At 40.3% G+C, this 19,741-nt stretch overlaps 1 protein-coding gene across 1 annotated transcript; it reads right to left on the bottom strand.

Moving 5' to 3' along the window:
- Positions 1-324: 324 nt before the first annotated feature.
- On the bottom strand, positions 325-19,159 carry LOC122527893 (splicing regulatory glutamine/lysine-rich protein 1-like). The gene is made up of 4 exons (XM_043652468.1): positions 19,001-19,159; positions 4,363-4,744; positions 3,785-3,982; positions 325-2,841 (listed from the first exon to the last, which is right to left on the bottom strand). Exons 1-4 carry the CDS (start codon positions 19,054-19,056, stop codon positions 2,719-2,721), a joined length of 759 nt encoding a protein of 252 aa, XP_043508403.1. The 5' UTR covers positions 19,057-19,159; the 3' UTR covers positions 325-2,718.
- Between the last annotated feature and the right edge of the window lie 582 nt (positions 19,160-19,741).

A 19,741-nucleotide genomic window follows, 5' to 3' on the forward strand; every position in this document is an offset into this window, starting at 1 on the left:
TCGGAATTAATCGAATCAACGCAATGGAGAACGAAGAACCAGGAGTTTGAATAAACGAATAGAATCTACCGAGTCGTAAGAACGTATTTATACTCTATTTTCGCGGTCTATTTCGACTATCGTCTACTCAAGAAAGCTGTAAGTGACGTAATTTGAAACGGAGAGATCGGACAGTGTCAAACGTGTCGCGTTGGTTTTCATGATTTTCGATAATTGTCAGCCAGTCTAATATTCAGTTCGTCTGATTTGATGTAACACATATTTGTAAGATAAAAATCGTTACCATAAGATATATAAATATAAAAGAAATTTAGGAATTGCTTATTAAAATATCTATGATGATAGAATGTGCCAAAAAATTTTCCAATCCGAAAGGAAAAATATCAAGAAATAACGTTGAAGGCACAAAACTGCAGCGATGTGCAACGAATTTTTTGAAATTTGAGACAGCGCAACAAGTGAATTTCTACACGCGAAGTCTGTAAAATGTTGATGACCAACGTGACACTTGACACACTAAAATTATAAAAGAATCAAAACGTCCTCGCGGTCTGTACTGCGAAGAAATATGCAAACGAGACACCATTGAATACACGTATTCGACGCTCGATCTATAATACTTTCATGTGTTTCGAGTTTCGATTTCCTCGGACACCGTACCGCGGGAAATCCGTGTAAATTACAATCGTTAATTACACATCTAGCTACGCGCGTTTCGCCGCGCGGAAGAATCGACAGGGGGCCGTTGGATCGACATTGGAGCTTTCGATTTCTTTTCTTCTCGAGAAATGAGATCGCGGCCGTTGTTCCTCTGTGAGTGCTTTCTGGCCTTCTGTCTGCGAAAGATAGTCGCTTGTTTCGTGAAGTCTGTGGAAGAAAGCGGTAATCGGAAGTGACGTTCGGTGCCATTTGACTTAATATTTGCTTCCAGTGGAGTAAGTGTTTGACTTCTCGCGCGAAAAGTCAAATATTAATGCAATAAACGTCTTTTCAGTTGCCGAGTTTCACATCTACTTAAGTTATTGGTCGATGATATATTAATTGTAAAAACAGCAAATAGAGTAAATTACGTGACTGTGAATGTCTTAAATTATTTCTCTGTATGGTTTTAATTGTTTTCCATCTTGTTCGTTAAAAATACTATTTCGTGAGATACATAGGTAAATGATAGGCCTGTTTCATCGTTGTCAAAAAATGTAAATAGTACAGTAGTATAAGTAGTTGGTAAAAAGACGTAGCCTATGAAAGACAGATGAACTTTCGCTCGTTATCTGAAGTAAATTCTACAAAATTTCTTACCGATAGACTGCGGAAATTTATATCTTTACGCGCGTGATGACTGAAAGAGTAGTATTTAGACAGAGATTTGCTTCATCTAAAGGATATAATACAACAACGAGTATTGTACCCTAGATATTTTATACATTTACGCATTTTCGCGTGCCATTTAGATATTTCACAAATACATAAAAATTCGCAGTCTACTTTCAACGACTCTGTAAACTGTGTAATCGATTCGTCTCATTCCTCGAGCCACAGAAAATTCGGAGCGAGTCGATCGAACGGGGCAAAAAAGTGGTCATTTACAATAGTACTGCGTTTTCGAGACAACATGCTGATTACTTATATACTGCGTTTACAACATGGCTAACATTTACGCTATTTATTTATTTATTTATTTTTTTCTTCATTTTCTTCGTAATTTCCCCAGATGAAAAGTATATCCCCTTCCATTGACAAAGATTCCATACCCTTTCGCATTATAGAAGGAAAAGAAAATCTGATAAATTCGGGCGAATTTTGTTCGAGCGAGAATTTCACGATTGCAAATTGGTCCAGTTTTGATCGCGCTGATCGAATTCCATCCGGAGGATCTGAGGAGATTAAATATGCATCGCCTGTGAGCAACACGGTTCAGATATTGATGTATCAACACTCCGGAGAGTTGACTAGTATACCGTTTGAATCAGACTATGAAATTTTCGAACAATCTCGAACGTGAACTTTACAAATGCCTATTGTAGAAATTGGTCGAGCGTTTTGCCAATCGAGTGAAAATGCAACGAGCAAAATTGACAAATTGACAAATTGAAATCTCTCTCCTTCTGACATCGACACTTCCATTAGTGGAGCTTCTTTGTCGAAGCACAAAAACTGCAGTTCGCCTCGCGTTATCGGAAATATCTCTCATCGAGAAACGGCAACTCATAAGGTACCGTCAGATAACAAAAGTTCCATCGAAACGTCTGCGTAATAATTTGCGACCGTCGAAAACAAAAATTCGCTCTCCTCCGCGAAATGAATTTCTTCGTGAATTAAATTTGGAATTTTGCTCGAATTTTCTCAATTCCGTCGATATATCGTGTCGCTTGGTAATCATCGAATTTTTCTTCGAATTTTCAAAATTGTTTCACGATTTAATTTCGACGGGTCGATCTTTTTTTTTCTTGTTTTCTTTTCTTTTCAAACGAAGGAATCCCAAATGAAAATTCACGAAGATCCGATCTACACGTTACATATATACCCTTGACTACGAGCTTCGAAATATTGGCTGGCTTTAGAAAAATTGTCAAAGGACGAGCGGTCGTTTTAGCTGATTCACGGTTCTCGTTGGTCCATCAGGGAACAATGAGAGCCCGGCTTGTGCGCAATCATGTGAACTTTCGCTTGGCCCGCGGAAGCACGGCAAAGACCGTGTCGGGGCTTGTTTCCGCCGCCTTAGAACAGCACGCAAGCGGAACCTTGCATCACCTCGGAAATGAACATCGGCGTGCCGGCGCCGAGTCCGCCGTCAGTCTTCTGGTTCTCGTTCTTGTCGTACTCGCAGTCGAAGTAACAGCTCTGTGAACAGAATTCATTCGGATTTTCACGATTCCACACTACTGAAATACTACACCATACCGAAATGCACGAATTAACGATCAGTATTTAATCTGTTTGATAGTCAAACGACCTACGATAGTAGTGAAAAATCAATTCTGTAACTGTAAGAAATCACATTTTGTCAACAAGCGTTCGCGATATATATATATATATATATATTTGCGGTTACGAAATTTTTAATTTGTAAAAAATGTTTTGAGAAATTAAAAAAATTCTGAACACTGCTACGTTTTTTGAGATGTCTATGGTCAAGAAGTTTTGATTTATTCAAATATATAGGCATAAAATATATGCTTCTTATACTTCTTCCTCTCACGATAGGTATTTCTTGATACAAAATACGATAATAATAATAATAATAATCGAAGTGTATAATATATAATTAATAGAATAATAAGTATAGATTATATAATATAGTATAATATAGTATAATATAGTATAATATAGTATAATATAGTATAGTATAGTATAAGTATATATTATATAATATAGTATAGAATATTATAGAATATAACATAATATAAATAGAATATAAATAGAATATTAACATAATATAAATATAATATAAATATTATAGAATATAACATAATATAGTATATAATATATATAAATAATACAACAATAAGTCTCAAAGAAACTCTCGATTATAAATTCGAGGGTGATGCGAAAGAATCGCCTTTAGTACGTTTGATCTTCCGGTGTAATTTTACGCAGGAAGTTGCCTTCTTCGCGGAAACGGGGGCAACGCAAGAATTGAGACATAAAAGTTGAAGGACGGCGGCGAGCCGTGTACACAGGCCGTTTTGAAAAAGCAGCAAAGTGTCGGCCGGAACGTTGAAAACGGGGGTTGAGGTGTATTCAATATCGCAGCCGAGTGTGAGGGAGTGAAAAGCGAGCTTACCTGACAGTCCAAGCATCTGCAGTGGTCGCTCATCTTGCAAGTGATGCCACACTGTTTCGCCACCGCTCTGTACAACTCTTTGCTCGACTTGTGAAGGATCTTGGGCGCTTTTGTTCTATTATCTTCGCCAGACGCGTCGTTCCCGGTGTTCTTTCCACCCTCGTACTTCTGCGCCTCGGCTGCGTGCTCCAGCCGCGTCTAAAATCACATCGCCGCGATAAGAAGAAGAAGAAGAAGAAGAAAAAAGGATGTGTATCGTTTCTCAAAGCTCAAGATCTCGTTTTAACACCTAAACAGATAAATGAGAAAAATCCCGCGTCTTCCGAAAATTACTTTCCCCCAACGGGGAATAGCTTTTAGATAGACCGACACGAGAAACGTTCAACGACGTTTATACATGCACGTGTATATATATGTATGTACGCTGAATGAAATTTTCATCGTTCTGTAAACGTGGAAAAATTGAGAATCAAGCATTTCCATTTTAAAGGTTTCCGACAATTGCACGTTTACGGCGGGAGGGGAACGAGGGACAAGTTACGCTCTTTTATTCGGTTAGGTCAACCCCAGATCTTCACCTGCTCGATAACGTGCTCGTAGGAGGGGGGAGGGGAGCTCCGTATGGCTTGTTCGTTCCTCACCATCGGGCTGTTGGAATCGAATATCGGCGATTTTAAATTGGATTCAGTTTCGGTGGTCAATTGCAGTTGACTCATTGGTTGCTGAATGCTCTGCCCCTTCGCGTTATCCTCCTCGTCCTCGCGCGCCTTCTCCTTCCCCCCGTCCTGCTGTTCCGCGTCGCCCTCTTTAACTCCTTCTTTCTCGCGACGCTTGTCCTTCTCCATTTTACTTCCCAGTTCTTTGTCCTTGTCCTTCTCGTCGTTGCACCGCGACTTGGACGTTCTCGAGAATGGAAACTTGAACGGGGCCAGTTTCACCGCTTTCTTCTTCGTTATTCGCCTGGAACGAGAAACGGGTTCGTTAGAAAATTGCGGACTGAAAAGTCGAGCGTCGAGGGAGAAACACTGTGCAAATTGAAAAAAAAAAGTGGGAACACTTGTATTCCAATAACACTGTCGTGAATCTTCGATTTTTCCTCGAGCTTTGTAGATCCCTGGAATTTTATATTGACAACGCACGATGAATGGAATCGATGCGGAATTGCAGACGAAATATTGCCTCTGATGGATTGCCACTCTGTGAAATAAAAGAGTTATTAAAAGCGAAAGAATTTTCCCGCGCTGTGGCAGCTTACGAATTTTCAATCGATATATACCTATGCTTTCGAACACGCAATACGAAAAAACTATCAGCCTCAACGCGATCTTCTTTTTTTTTTTTTTCACTTCTCTGCCTTCGAGCTACGCTGCTCGTCATCGTCGCCACTTGCCCACACTTTCGTGGCTCGCGAGGGATTCTCGAGTGATTCTCGTTCACGCTACGGGACACGGATTCATCGAGCACGAGCCGGTGGACACAGCGGCTGAGAGAAAACCAAGTCGTGAAAAAAAAAAAAAAAACAGCGAAACGAGAGGACGAAAACGAGAGAGAAAGAGAGATAGAGGGAAAAAAACAAAACGAAAGCACAGGAAAAACAAGCGTTCTGGAGAGATCGGGGAGCGGGAGAGGGTTGAGGGTGGCGAGAGGTCGGGGGTGTGTCTCGGTGCGAGTGCACCAGCTGCATCTGTCGTTGACCCAGTGGCCGAGTTTGCCGTTTATCGGTCGACCTGGCGCAGTTGCGGCTGACTTTAAAGCCGTCGACTCCTCCGGAGATTTAAGGCCGTCGCCCATCTAACGGCACAGCGTATGAACACCGACGTGTTCAAAGATATCACGTCGAGTTTAAATATAAACGCATTCGCTCATCCATCGCGGCGACACTTCTTTACATCTTCTCGATGGCGTCATGAATGTTTCGTTGACTGGACAATGTATATATATTGTGCGTGTTACCGCTTGCTAGGCTGCAACGAGTGTGCGATGGATGATAAAACGTTAAGAGAATCTTTATCTTCGCATTGATTCTCTTATATCAGAATCACGTTCGCGCTTGTACAATTGTATGAAAACATCGTCGAGCGTATAAATCAAATTCTTGCTTTATCGAATTCAATTTTTAATTATCAATTGAAATAGATTGTTCTACGTTTACATGTGCGTTGGCGAGTGAGAGATGGATCTTTGATTGAATTGCTAAATTTCGTGGAACACTGGTCAACTCTCGAGCTTCGGTCTGAAATGTAGGGTGGTCAGTGAAAGACTGAATGATACGATACAAAAATAACTTTTACAATCACATGTTTCTTAAATTTTTTATTATTTTATTTGGAAATGTAATCAATGGATTTTTTTCTATAACTTGCAAAAGAAGGAGATGAAAAGATTGAAAATGAACAAGTTATGACTTTCTCATACCCTTCGATTTTTCAGTTCGTACGTGTATTGATTGCGTGTTGCTTGTTAAGGGTTGTCACGAGCGTAAGAAAGAGAGTGACAGTGTAGTCGTTTTATACGCGATGGACGATAAAACATTTATCTTGACGTTGTTCTACTTATACGGTCTGCACTTGTACAATTATACAAAACGTATTAACATCGAGCGTATAAATCAAGCTCTTGCTTCAACCAGCTCAGTTCGAATTGAATTTTTAATTAACAGTTGAAATCGATATAGTTCTGTGTTGGAAAGTAAGAGATTTTTTATTGAATTTTAGTATTATACTATGCAATACATTATAACGTATTATGCAATAATATAAAATATTATGCTACATTATAACTTATTGTGCTATATCATACTACATTACGATCGATATTATACCATATTACCACCATACCATTGAGTATTGTAACATATTATATATTTTATTTCGTAGTATACAATTCTATATCATACTACAACATATTTGACGTTCAAAATTCGGTCCAATAATACATTATTCGTACCTGATCCAGAATTTAGGAAATGCTCGCACCAGTGTAATATTTGGGTCCCATTGGACTCATCGACACAGATTTCTCCGACACTGTGGTCATCGACTCATTTGCCCGACAGCGACTTTACAGTTTCTATCGACAATGACATTGACCGACAGCAACATTAGACAATTGCATACCGCCTCAGTTTGCGTTCGACTATGGTCTTTATTGCATCTAGTATACCGAATAGAGTTATAATCATACTTGTTGTTAGTGAAAATAGTTAATTATACAAACATGTCTCGACCATATCCAGAGAATGATAGTTCTGTTATGGCCGAATATATATTATCAACTGAAAATAAAATATAACTAAACCTAACCTAAATCTTGCATTATTAGAAAAACAACGATGAACGAATATCATAATAATATCATCGATCGGTATTAGTGAAAATAGTTAATTGTAAAAATGTCTCGACCATATTCAGAGAATGATGGTTCTGTTATGGCCGAATATATATTATCAACTGAAAATAAAATATAACTAAACCTAACCTAAACCTTGCGTTAACAAGAAAAACAACGATGAACAAATATCATAATAATGTCATCAGTCAGTATTACTGAAAATAGTTAATTGTACAAAAATGTCTCGACCATATTCAGAGAATGATGGTTCTGTTATGGCCGAATATATATTATCAACTGAAAATAAAATATAACTAAACCTAACCTAAACCTTGCGTTAACAAGAAAAACAACGATGAACAAATATCATAATAATGTCATCAGTCAGTATTACTGAAAATAGTTAATTGTACAAAAATGTCTCGACCATGTTCAGAGAATGATGGTTCTGTTATGGCCGAATATATATTATCAACTGAAAATAAAATATAACTAAACCTAACCTAAACCTTGCGTTAACAAGAAAAACAACGATGAACAAATATCATAATAATGTCATCAGTCAGTATTAGTGAAAATAGTTAATTGTAAAAATGTCTCGACCATATTCAGAGAATGATGGTTCTGTTATGGCCGAATATATATTATCAACTGAAAATAAAATATAACTAAACCTAATCTTGCGTTGTCACTAGAAAAACAATAATGAACAAATGTCATGACAACGTCATCGGTCAGTATAATTGTTAATACTGTCGTCGGCAAACACTGTTGTCGGGCAAGTCTAGAGTCGATGAAATATTGTCGGTGAAAAACAGTGTCGATGATTTCATTGTGACCGGTATAATATTGTTGGCCCGATAGCGTCTTGTTAAAAGCGGACGAGGGTCTTCGAGGATCGTTGCCGCGCGTGGCTCTTGCCGAATTCGGCGATCTCCAGCGGGAATTAACGTAACGGGGGATAATCTGCTGGCCGGTGATCGATATCAGAACGATCCAGCCGCTACGTGACCTATCTCGCGATTCGTCCGGCATCTTGATTGTTTCCGGTTACGGGCGTAACTCTGGCTTTATTGGTTTGATACTGCTTCCCCGTGGACACCTTCCACCCGTAGGGTGTAAAATAGGGGAAGAGGGACTGTCGGATTTAGTCGAGTGTATAGGTTTTGGAAACACCGGCGTGATCAATTAGACAGGTCTCTTTCCACAAAATTGCATGGAAGTTTGAGTGGGTGGGCAGGGTTTTACGATCGAAGCTCGTGAAAGAAACGAGGCAGAATTTTGAATCGTTCCGAATTTTTCACGTTTCGCGGGAATTGAGATCGAAGACGTAGTAGCGTTTAAATTGTAATGCAAATTATCTGCGCCTCTCGTTGTAAATAACAGAAATAAAATACCCTTACGCGAAATTGTGAAATCCTTTTTTAAACGTGAAATTATCTTCGCTTGTTTCACTTGTCTTGGTCGAGCAAAATATTCAAAATTATACAAAGTATCCAAGCATAGTGTTATTCGGACTTGTTGCGCATTCGCGAGGAATTTCTGTTACGTTTCGAATACGTATAAAAGAAATCGAAGAGATTTTGTCATCCGAATAAATAATTAGACGCTGTATTATACGTCGTAGTAAATTCTTCGATTTAGCTTTCTCTAAATTAAACAAGCATAACGATAATAATAATTTTTAAATATTATTATAACAATTTTAATCGTAAGAGCGTAACATCTCTGATAACGGCGTAACGATGTTACGTAGAACGTAATCAGCGCATAAAGCCTTCCCAAGCCTCCTGCAGATCAATATTCTACGCGAAAGGTTGGCGCGAGAAGATGCAATTTCCTGCTTTCCTTCAGACGCAACGGAGGATCGTTTCACGCGAAACTCTCTGCTCGTCAACGTCGTCTCTCTTTCCCCAAATGGGAAAATTCTTTTCCCGTCTGTCTTGTCGAGGGTGTTCGATCAACTGAACGGTAGGAAGCGTCAGTCAAACAGTCGGAACGGGTGGTGGCAGCTTTAATTCGACGCGTCACTCGAAATGCTCCGACCGGCACGTTAAAAATGTATCACCTTGGAGGGCTGCTGACGATATGCCGTCTGTCAACGCTTTTCACGCGAATCGTCGAAAAAAAAAAAACAAAGCGCGAGGCTCGCGCGCGCAATTAGGCGGAACGTAATAGGCGAGGTTGACCAAGTCTTTCATTTCAAGCGCGAAGTTTCGAAGTCAACAAGTTGTTGGCGGAGATAATAATTATTATGTATATACTTCGACGAGTCATTTTTGAATTACATCTGCCGCAGAAATGGAAGATTTAGATCGTAGAGTTGGGCTAATCTGTCGGAGGAGTTGAGCAGCGGTTCGTATCGGTTGTAATCGTAGAAACTGGGAGGGGAGTGGTTGAGATTGATTCACAGTCGGGCAAATACCGTGGAACAACAAGTAGATACGACCGCGCGTGTTCAGACAAGCGGAAGGTTGTCGGCAACGGGCAAACGGATAAGAAGGAAGTCACGCGTCGTCGAGTAAATAGAACGTGACCGTTCGTGTGCAGACATGCAGAGTAAAATGTTGCCCATTCTGCCTGAGGGTGATATCGGTGCGTTAACGTTTGTAGATTTGAGTAGACAGTCAGGTAATCTGGAACACGTTGACAGTTTTCCTATTTTCCTTTCCGAAAGTCTTGTGACTCTCGTCGGGCAGTTTCAGGGACCGGCGATCGGGACTCGAGTCGCCCGAGTATCGTTGATAATTTTGCACGAAATTGCAAATTTTTACACGCGGCATGTTTCAATTTGTCAGCTTGTACGGAAATTCACGGGGCAAACAATCGCAGCGGAGCGAGCAATCGTACACATTAATCCCGCGGCAGAATGGTCGGAAAGTTTGCAATTCAGGAGGAAGTTTCATCGCGCGTTGAATTGGAGCAAGGACGGCGGCATTTGAATGTCTTCGCAGAAGTAGGCAAAAGCGGGGTAAAAAAAGAGGGACAAAGAGAGAGAGAGAGAGAGAGAGAGAGAGAGGAGAATGAAAGAGAGGAACTCACGGCAATTGTATCGCGGATATTGTGTCACTTCGCGCGCGATACGAGCGGCTCTATTTCGCTTCCGGTTCCTAAAACCAGAATTTTCCAGCTTCCTTGCTCGGTATCGCTGCCTCCGGCCTGGGAGAAGCGAAGTGAGTGTACAAATATCGTTTTCAAATATCAATTCTCCCTTTTCTCAGCCCTCAATTGAAATCTTCGCCGTTATCGCTCGAACGATCATCTCGATAATTGTTCGTCACGCGACACAGATCGATCTAATTAATCCTGAACCGTACGTGCGTATCGTCGGTATCGAAAGAACATTGCTGACGAGACGACGGTGGAAACAATTTACTCGACCTTCGCTGTCGACGGAGGCGTCCTTGCAGCGCGATGATTCGTTACGATTCGAAATCGTTGCTCGTTTGGAACGTCGTTTGCCGCGCTGGGGTCGAATACAGGTCGTCGAAATAAGACGACCACTCGGCGGGTTCGCGCGAGGGAAACGAACGAAGTAGCTGGCAAAGTAGGTTGCGCCGGGGGTGGGGGGTGGGGTGGGTGGAAATCCAGCGAATTCAATGGCCGTACACCCCTCGATAGAAGTGGACGGTCTCATGTCAGTGGCCCCAGCTAGTGCACCGTCATCCTGGGCTCGCACCTTTCGTCCTAGTTTCTCCGTTCTTACCCTCTCCCCCTGTCTCTGCCACCCTTTCATTCCGCTTCGTCCCTCCCTACGCTCGCCTTCTCTGTCTAACTCTTTTCTCCTCCTCCCCCTCTCTCCCACCCTTCCGTAGATCTTCGCAACCCGCTCGCGTGCCTCTTTCTCTTTCGTCATCTCCGTTTCGTTCGTGCGTTCAGACGTCTTCGTTTCCACTCGTTTCCCCTCGGATCTGATCCATGTCCGGCGAGTTCCATATCTCGCGAGCGAAGAAAGGAGGAAATTTTTCGCTCGAACCATCCTCCGAGGGACGAGCAGATCGATGCTCGATGTTGATAGGCGAGGATAGGCAAAGTGGAAAATGGAAATTTGGACGTGGTCTCGTCTCTCGAGGAAGGTGACGCGCTTCGATATATTTTTCGACGTGGTGAGAAATTGCGTTTTGGTTCTCTTTCCCCGACGGTTTTGCCGAGATATATAGGTTTTTTACGCGAGGTATCCACGAAACCGAGCAAAGAACACCCGGTGTTTACGAGCTGTTTCGTTTTCCAGCTAGTTTGACCCGAGAAACCTTAATTAACCTCCTGCGCTGGAATGGCGTGCCACGCACGTCGAGAATTTTTGCAACATCTTCTCAGTTTTAAGTACACTTAAGTACAACTCAGACAAAACTTCTCAATAATTTCTATCCAGTTGAAACGGAAAGCGACGAATTATTGTATACGGTTCGGTCACTCGTTATGGTCCGCAATCAGTTTGCCAGCGCAAGTGATTAATAGGCTGAACACTAATGGATTTTATGGTTTCTCGTTCCCCCCCGAATAACGCGCGAATCATTTTTTCTTTTTCTTTTTCTAAAGAAACAATTTACCACCCGTTCCTCCCGCAGTGGCACAAAAATTCTACGAATTCTGCATGTAATCTTCTCTCTCTCTCTCTCTGTCTCTGTCTCGCTTTGTCTTTCCTTTTTTCCTCTAGCTGTTCATCTTCGATACTTCGTCGTTCTCGTTCTCGTTTATTCTCCCTCGTGGAAAAGTTTTATAGTCGGGCCGAGGAGCGGCATTGTCTTTGGGATAACAAACACCCTCGGCTTCTTCGTGTCCTTTCATGCGGGAACTTGGACCGCCATTGTGGTGTTCTTCTCCGTGGGAGAACTTGGGAGAACAAGATGGTCGCGTCTGCGACGATGCTAAACCCCCCGAGGTGACGTGGTAATCTCGGTGTCTTCGCGGCGAAAGTTTGCTCTGTCCAAACATCAAGCCAGAAATCTCTGGGACGAGTACGACCGGCGTGGACGGGAACAATTTTAGCAGACGATTCCGCCGGAAGTCGCGACCATCCACTCGCCACGAATTATTTCGTTTCAATCCCGTGGGGGAGGGACTCTGTTGTCCCCGAGATTGTTATTAAATCTCCTCGTTCGCAGTCGACGACGAAACCGACGAGTAGGGGGAATAATTAAAAGCGTTTTGCGCGAACTTGGTCGTTCGTTTTCCATTTCCATATTTCAGAAGACCACGGGGAGGCGCCCGCTTTGCGCGGAATTTCACAAACGCGAGACGAAGAGAAACTCGCAACGGGTCGTTTTGCGTAAACGCGAAATTCGTTCGAGCAAACGAGGGTCAACAAATCTCCTTGTCGAGGGAAAAACGATTAACAGGCACGTTAAAATCACATCGGGGGCCGCAGCTCGGTCGATGGTTTTCATTTCTCGTTCGATTATTCATACCCCGTCGTTATTTGTTCGAAAGGATGATATTACACTGTTAATAACCCGTCACAGTTCTGCGCGAGCAGAATGTATGTATAATCCGCGATACCTTGGTCTCGAATTTCAATAATAATGTGATTCTCAACGTATAATTTTAATAACGTAATTCCGCCGATAATTTCGAGTATCTTTTAAATAACAGCATAATCAGCAGTTCGAAATGAATTCAATGGTCGAGATAGCTTGCCGCTCATTTGCAAAGATATTTTATAGGCCGCGTTAATACCAGCAACAACTTGAAATTTTTAAGCAATCCGCTTTCCAGCGAATTTTCTTTCCTCTTTTTTTTTCGAGAAATAAGGCCGCTCGCGTAGCATCCGACGCGTCAACTCGCATTCAGACGGCAAACAATGAGACCCGTTGAATTTACATCGTATCCGTTAGAGAGAGAAGAATTTTTAAAGCGATTTCCGCCCCGTCTCGTTTCCCACCCCGCGACCGTTTTTTGGCACATTGAAAGCGTTTTTTCCTTTCATTTTCGAACATGCAGAATTTTTGTTTGTTTCGTGTGTAAACTGGCTGCATGTATTTTTCTGGCTTTTGTTCGCCTCTATACATTTCGCCGGCGATTTTACGAGTTGGATAATACTCGTTAAATGATACGAAGCGACGATACAAATAAAGGAAATACATAGGAAATTGCGGAAATATTCGTACACTTGATTATAGATTTCTCTGCGTTGATGAAACATTTGAACGCGCAAGAGCAAAACGAATATACGCATATAATGCTTTATTGTAACATTTAGTTAATGGAACGGCTATTTTCTGGATTCAATTTTTGAAATTATATCTGCGAAAATATGAGTTCGAATGAAAATTCGGCTTCCACTTGTGACAGGAAATTTTTGTGAATATATTGCGGACATTGTGCAGAAAGAAACCTTTTCAAAATTTCATCAGCATTATAATAAGACGCGAATATATCGCAATTACGTTAGCGTAAGTTGAAACCAAATTCGAACTTGCAAAGAAGTTGTGCCGCACGTCTATCAAAAAATAAGTAATAGAATGTGAGAAATAAGTAATGGAATATGATTTTGAACGTACAATCAATGTATTATACAAAGTGTCGCCCAATATTCGAATATTTTTACGAGTTCGACGAACAGCAGTCGTATTTATTTTCCAATTTTCCCGATCTCTCTCATTTAACGTCGTCTTGTAGCGTATCGTTATCGAGCTCCGAGGAATTTGATTAATCCGAGGCAAGATGTTTTACCCTCTTTCGAGGGGTGGTGGTCAATGCGCGAACGCTGCTGGGTGAGCGCAAAAACGGCTCGTAATGGATGGGAAATTGCCAAGAAATGACGGCGGAAACACGAGGCGAAGATGTGGGTGGTCGTCATAAACACGGAGGGACGACGAACGAGCGATAAAGACGATCGAGCGTCGCGAAGAAAAATCGTAAAGGTGATTTTTATCGTACGGCAACTAGCAGCTCGAATTCAACCTTCAGCCAGGGAATTTTTCTGCCTGTCAAGCGTAATTTTTATCTGCTAGCCGATCTAGAGGATCGTTCCTCCGCCAGAAATAATCTCCTTCCGTTAAATCCGTGCAAAACCCGTATTATATTCTTCCTCCTTAATCGGTTTTCTGATGGTCGACGATACGTTAATTGAACTATCTTTCTGTTCTTTGTCTTTCTTCTTTCTCTCCTTCCTTTTTTTTTTTCCAAAATGGACCGCGGTATCATCGGAAAAGCAATCTCTAAGCAAACCGGAACCGGAGCGTTCCGAGAACAAATTACTCGGCGAGCGATTTGGGTCATGCGGTCTTGTTTCACGTGCGAGGTGGTGGGAAATGTGTGCTTGCTATCGGTATCGGGGTCCTTACCGAGAGAGGAAGATAACGTTTATCGTTGATATTCGATATTTCGACGGGAGGGATGAAACGAGACGAAGAAGGCCAAACAGCCGAATTTCACAGGCGGTGAAGATAATCCGGCGATGCGAGAGATTCGGCCCCCCGTCTCGAAGAAGAAGAGCGCTTGAAAGCCCACAACATCAATCTCAACTACCTTCTCTCTCATTCGGCTCGAATTCGCATCGATGAGTAATCCGAAACCACCAAACAAACTTCTAACTCGCATCGGATGCCGGCTACTCCCTTTCTTGCCCGCATGTTTTATCCAACCAAATTTCTCCGTTCAGCTGACTGATATCGATAGCTTTCTTTTCCTTCTTCTAAAAGCAGATCTAGGAATCTTGACTGACGAATTCCTTTCTGAGACGTTGATCTCTTTGATTTGCTTGTTCAGTCGTTGAAGAATTTCAGGATTCTTCCTTGTTACTTGTCTCCTCAGCTGTTCGTTTGAACAGGTCAGTTTGGAAATGGATCTCGTTTGCCGATTTTCTCGAATCCCTTGAAAGATTCATTAAATTCACACGAGTATTGGAAAAGAATAATATATCAATGGTAATAATTCGTAATAATTATTATAAAAATAATATGATATTAATATTATTATAATAATATAATATTATAAAAATATTTAATAATTTTATAATAATTATTATAAATATAATATTAATAATATTAATAATAATATAATATTATACAAATATTTAATAATTTTATAATAATTAGTAATAATTATTATAAATATAATATAATATTAATAATATTTATATTATAACATAATAACAATATAATATTAATAATATTAATAATAGTATAATTATAATAATATATTATTATAGAAATATTTAATAATTTTATAATAATTAGTAATAATTATTATAAATATAATATAATATTAATAATATTTATATTATAATATAATAACAATATAATATTAATAATAATATAATTATAATAATATAATATTATACAAATATTTAATAATTTTATAATAATTAGTAATAATTATTATAAAATTATTAAAATTATAAAAATAATTTTAATGATAAACTCCTATTGTCTTCAAGTACTTAGCAACCTCCCTCCAACTTTCATTTGTCCCACTTGACACTCGCTGTTTCTCTCTAAAATTTTGTCTTTCAGGAAATAAACTCGCGACATTTCTCTGGAAATGTTGAAATTCGCTCCATCTGTCGTTTTATTCGAACAAACAATATTCACGAGTTCACGAATTTATCGTCGAATTTTCAGGGCGAATTGAATCGTCGAAACTGATTCGCGTCCGGCTGTCAAAAGATTACAGTTGTAATTTCGGGGTGGACGTTTATCGGGGCCGCGTGAAATTTTATGCACCTGTTGATATATGCAAGCGGCCGGCGGATTAAAGCGATTCGTTGCTCGTCAAAGAGCCAGCCCCGCTTTCCCGAAACGAACGTCGAACGATCGCGTGAAATGTCAAACGCCGATACGCGTGAATACGAATATCTTGGGAGCCAGCCGATCGCCAGCCACGTTCGATTTAACGTTGATTCGACTACTCGCGCGAGTCGACCGCGAGTCCATCGTGTCGTTGAATCTTCACTGCAATTTCGAGACAGGTTATGTGTTGTCCACACTGCGAATATAGTTGGATACGAACGTAATTCTTTGAACAGTTGACGCAATTCGATTGGAAAGGTTGATGTTCTTTATTCTTCACTTTTTTTAACTATTACGACGGAAGACTGACAAACGATCCGATAAATTTGTGTTTAAGTTCGTGTGCGTTCGTTTGTAATTATTTTTGAACCCTTGATACTTCGTGAAATTTATAGAAACTTTTAGTACGGAATTCTGAGAATTTCAATATGGAACAGATACACTTAAAGTCGTTTATACAGGTGTTTTTGCAGAGTAAATTTTCCACCTTCCAGTCGTTCCTTTTTCCATTTATACTGGTCAATGTTAACTATTATTTTGATAATGAGCAAATGTTCGCAGGTCAAGATGATTAACTCTGTTTCTTGAACGTTTTTTTTTTCGAAATTTCGACGATCGATGCTTAACTTTTTACATTTGCTTAATAAATTTTCTTAATAATTAGATCGAACTTGTTTGATCACAGAATGATAAATAATTTACTTCAGAAGCTAGTGTAATTATTCCAAGAACACATTTAGTAATGCTACGCTTGTAACAACACATTTTACATGTTTATTCTTATAAAATAAATAATACACTCTACGTGTAAATGTTCGAAGAAATTTTTAAAGAGGAATGTGTATTATTTTATACTCTTTGTTTCGTAGAGTCAACTAACGTGGTGAAATGAGCTCGTATGCAGACGAGAAAAGAAATTTTTGTTTCGACAAATAGAAATTAATTATATTGGAGCTGTACGCGTTTTATTACTTGGAAATGGCAATGTAAATTCTGTGACGAACGTTCCAATACTTGGAAATGGCAATGTAAATTCTGTGACGAACGTTCACAGATTTGTGTATCGATCGTTCATAAAGTAGAAACAGCACATCGACAGAAAGGGGCAAGGCTTTCGTCGATCGATATGCCATCGACGGTGAAAATTTCTGGCCAATAAAACTGGCCAGCGAGGACAATTACTATTTAATTCGCGAAAGTACCCTTTGTATTGACGATGGCAGAGCGACGAAACGGGTCATCACGTGGAATTAGATTACTGATGCTAATTGAACGCACAGTACCGCCATCTGATTAACAACAAAATTAATACTGCGCTGGTACGCTGAGTTCGATTTCAAATAATGGGGTTAAAAATATTTGCAACACAAATGGCGCGTGTTCGATGTTTCTTTTGTTTTTTTTTTCTCGAAATGTCTAACTGTGTATATATCGCGTTATTATTATGCTGTAATGAATGGATGTGCGTACGTTATCGGGCGTATTTTGGTTGGTTTGTAACAATGGTGTTCGAATTTAAGCAAAGTGTATAAATTAATTAGAAGCAATGCTGATCGCAGGTTTCGCTGACGATAAATTTCAATCATTTGTCAAAAACGTGGCTGAAATCAATCGTACACCGCTGTTTAATGAAACTGAGAGCGGTGAACTTTTAAAGAAAACAAAAATTTAATTAACACTCGTTTGGTAAGTACTGTTTAGATCGAATGATAGAATATCAATAAAATGTTATTACAACGAAATTCAATAAAATGTCGTTATAATAAAATTGATGAATTTACTTCTCTGTTAATTAGAAGCTCGCCGTTGCACGACTCGAAGCGAACAAAACGATATTCGCTGTTAATAACAACAGCTAGGAACTTTCTCTCTCTCTCTCTCTCTCAGATCAGCTCTTACATAAGAAGCGAAATAAAGTATAAAAACTGTCGTTCGGATAATTAACGTGTCTGCCGCGTATTTATTTCACTGTGAAAAACATTTCATTAGGAAGAATAATGGAACGACGATGGATAGAGTTCGCGAGAGTCGCGAAGGGTAGTTCTTGCTTGGAGAATCGCAACGTTAACAAAACGTGGTGGAAATGCGAAACGCCGCGAGAGACGCGGAAAATTGTCGTCGGACCTTTCATCTTTCTTCTCGTCTCGGCGAGAAACAAAAACGAATGGTGAAAGAAAAAGAAAAGGTGAACGACTTACAAAGAACGACGCTCAGTGGTATTTGGAGAAGGGGTGGATCGAACCAGCGAGTTTTTCGACTAGAAACGAGGGCCTCGGTGACAGGCAGAAACACTCACACGTGTCGCGCAGACGGAAGGCTTGGTATTAACGGTGATGGATCGTTATTGAACGCGTGTTCTTCTTTGTCCATCGAGCGTGGAAACCGAAGCAAAGACAAGAAAAATTATTAATTGCCAATATATATATATAAAACTTGATCTCTCTCTCTCTCTCTCTCTCTCTTTCTCTCTCTCTCTCTGCTGGTCGTAGTCAGTTAACGAAGAATGGGTTTGAAAGAGCAACTCGTGATAGCCGAGGGAGAATTTATAAGGGTTTCAGTTTCAGTATCGGGGTGAAAACCACTGAAGTTATAAATATGAAACGGTCCGCGGATAAAACGATGCCAATATGTTATAAATAGCGTGCGTACATTTGTTCTTTCCGCTATTCATTCATAAAACCGAGTCATACAACTCGAACAGTACAATACAATTGGAAACGAATATTTGAAAGTTCTCTACTCTTACGATTTATAATTTCAATCACACCGTGATTCGTCATTGTCGTAAATACAAAGTAAGAGACCTTTTGGAAAGTGTTTCATCCGACGCGAACGTCACGAAAAATATCCGACCAAGTGAATCGCCTCCCTTACGAGCGAATTAAATTTCAAGAAATCAGTTTCAAGACAAACGCTCGATCGATCGGAGATCCTGCGTGGAAGATCCGATCGAGCCTGTCGTTAACCATCGGCTCTATTGATCGCCAATGTCAACGCACACTATCGCACGAGGTGGCGTAGATACACGCGAGAGGGGTGCGTTCCCTATGCCGGACGAAGCACGCAATTCGACTCGAGACACTTTACGTCGTTTCGGAGAGGTCAACTGGCTGTTTGGCGAAGAGACGATTACGAGAAATGAGTGGCTACTTACAAGATCGGACTGTCGTCAGGCTCGACGATGGGATTCGCTGGTTTTTTGGATATCATGCTGGTCAGCTTGGCGGAGTCTTCGCACGGGGTGTCGGTGTTAGACGGCCATGTTGTTGGAAATTCACCGCCCTCTAGCCGACGCTCGGCGAAGTCGCGATCCCTTCCTCGCAGAGAGGAACTCACCCTCTCGTTTCCACCCTTTCTCGCGCGTCCTCGGAATACGACCGAGTTCACTAGCGAGCCTTGCCTCTTCGTTTAGGGCAAAAAGCGCCAACGTGGATTCTCTCCTCTTCGCCTTGCTAATTTAAATGATTTGTGCTGGTTATTTAAAGTGGACGAGAAATATATCAGAGGGTCGGGTTCGGGGATTTTTATATTCGCGCGGGGCTAACGTGTTAAATTTAATTACACCGTGCTACATTTTACGGTGACTTCTTTGCTTTCATATTTCTTTGTAAAAAAGAATTTTATTCGTTGCTCAAAGGACAACTTTTTATTTCGAAGATCGTACGCAGGGCTGACGATTATATCGACTTGCAAATGATCGAAGTCACCTTCGAGAGATTTTCTTCTGTCAGAGTTATTGTCTCCTTGCGTTGTCATATACAGTCTTGTTAATTTATATTGATAATGTATGAATTAATGATAAAACAGTGATTAAAAGCAAAATTTTTTTATGGATACATATATATATAATTTAAAATTTAAAATTTTATTAATACTGCATTAAAATTAAATATAC

This window comes from Frieseomelitta varia, unplaced genomic scaffold (assembly GCF_011392965.1).
Source record: "Frieseomelitta varia isolate USP_RPSP 00005682 unplaced genomic scaffold, Fvar_1.2 scaffold_236, whole genome shotgun sequence".
Classification (NCBI taxonomy): domain Eukaryota; kingdom Metazoa; phylum Arthropoda; class Insecta; order Hymenoptera; family Apidae; genus Frieseomelitta; species Frieseomelitta varia.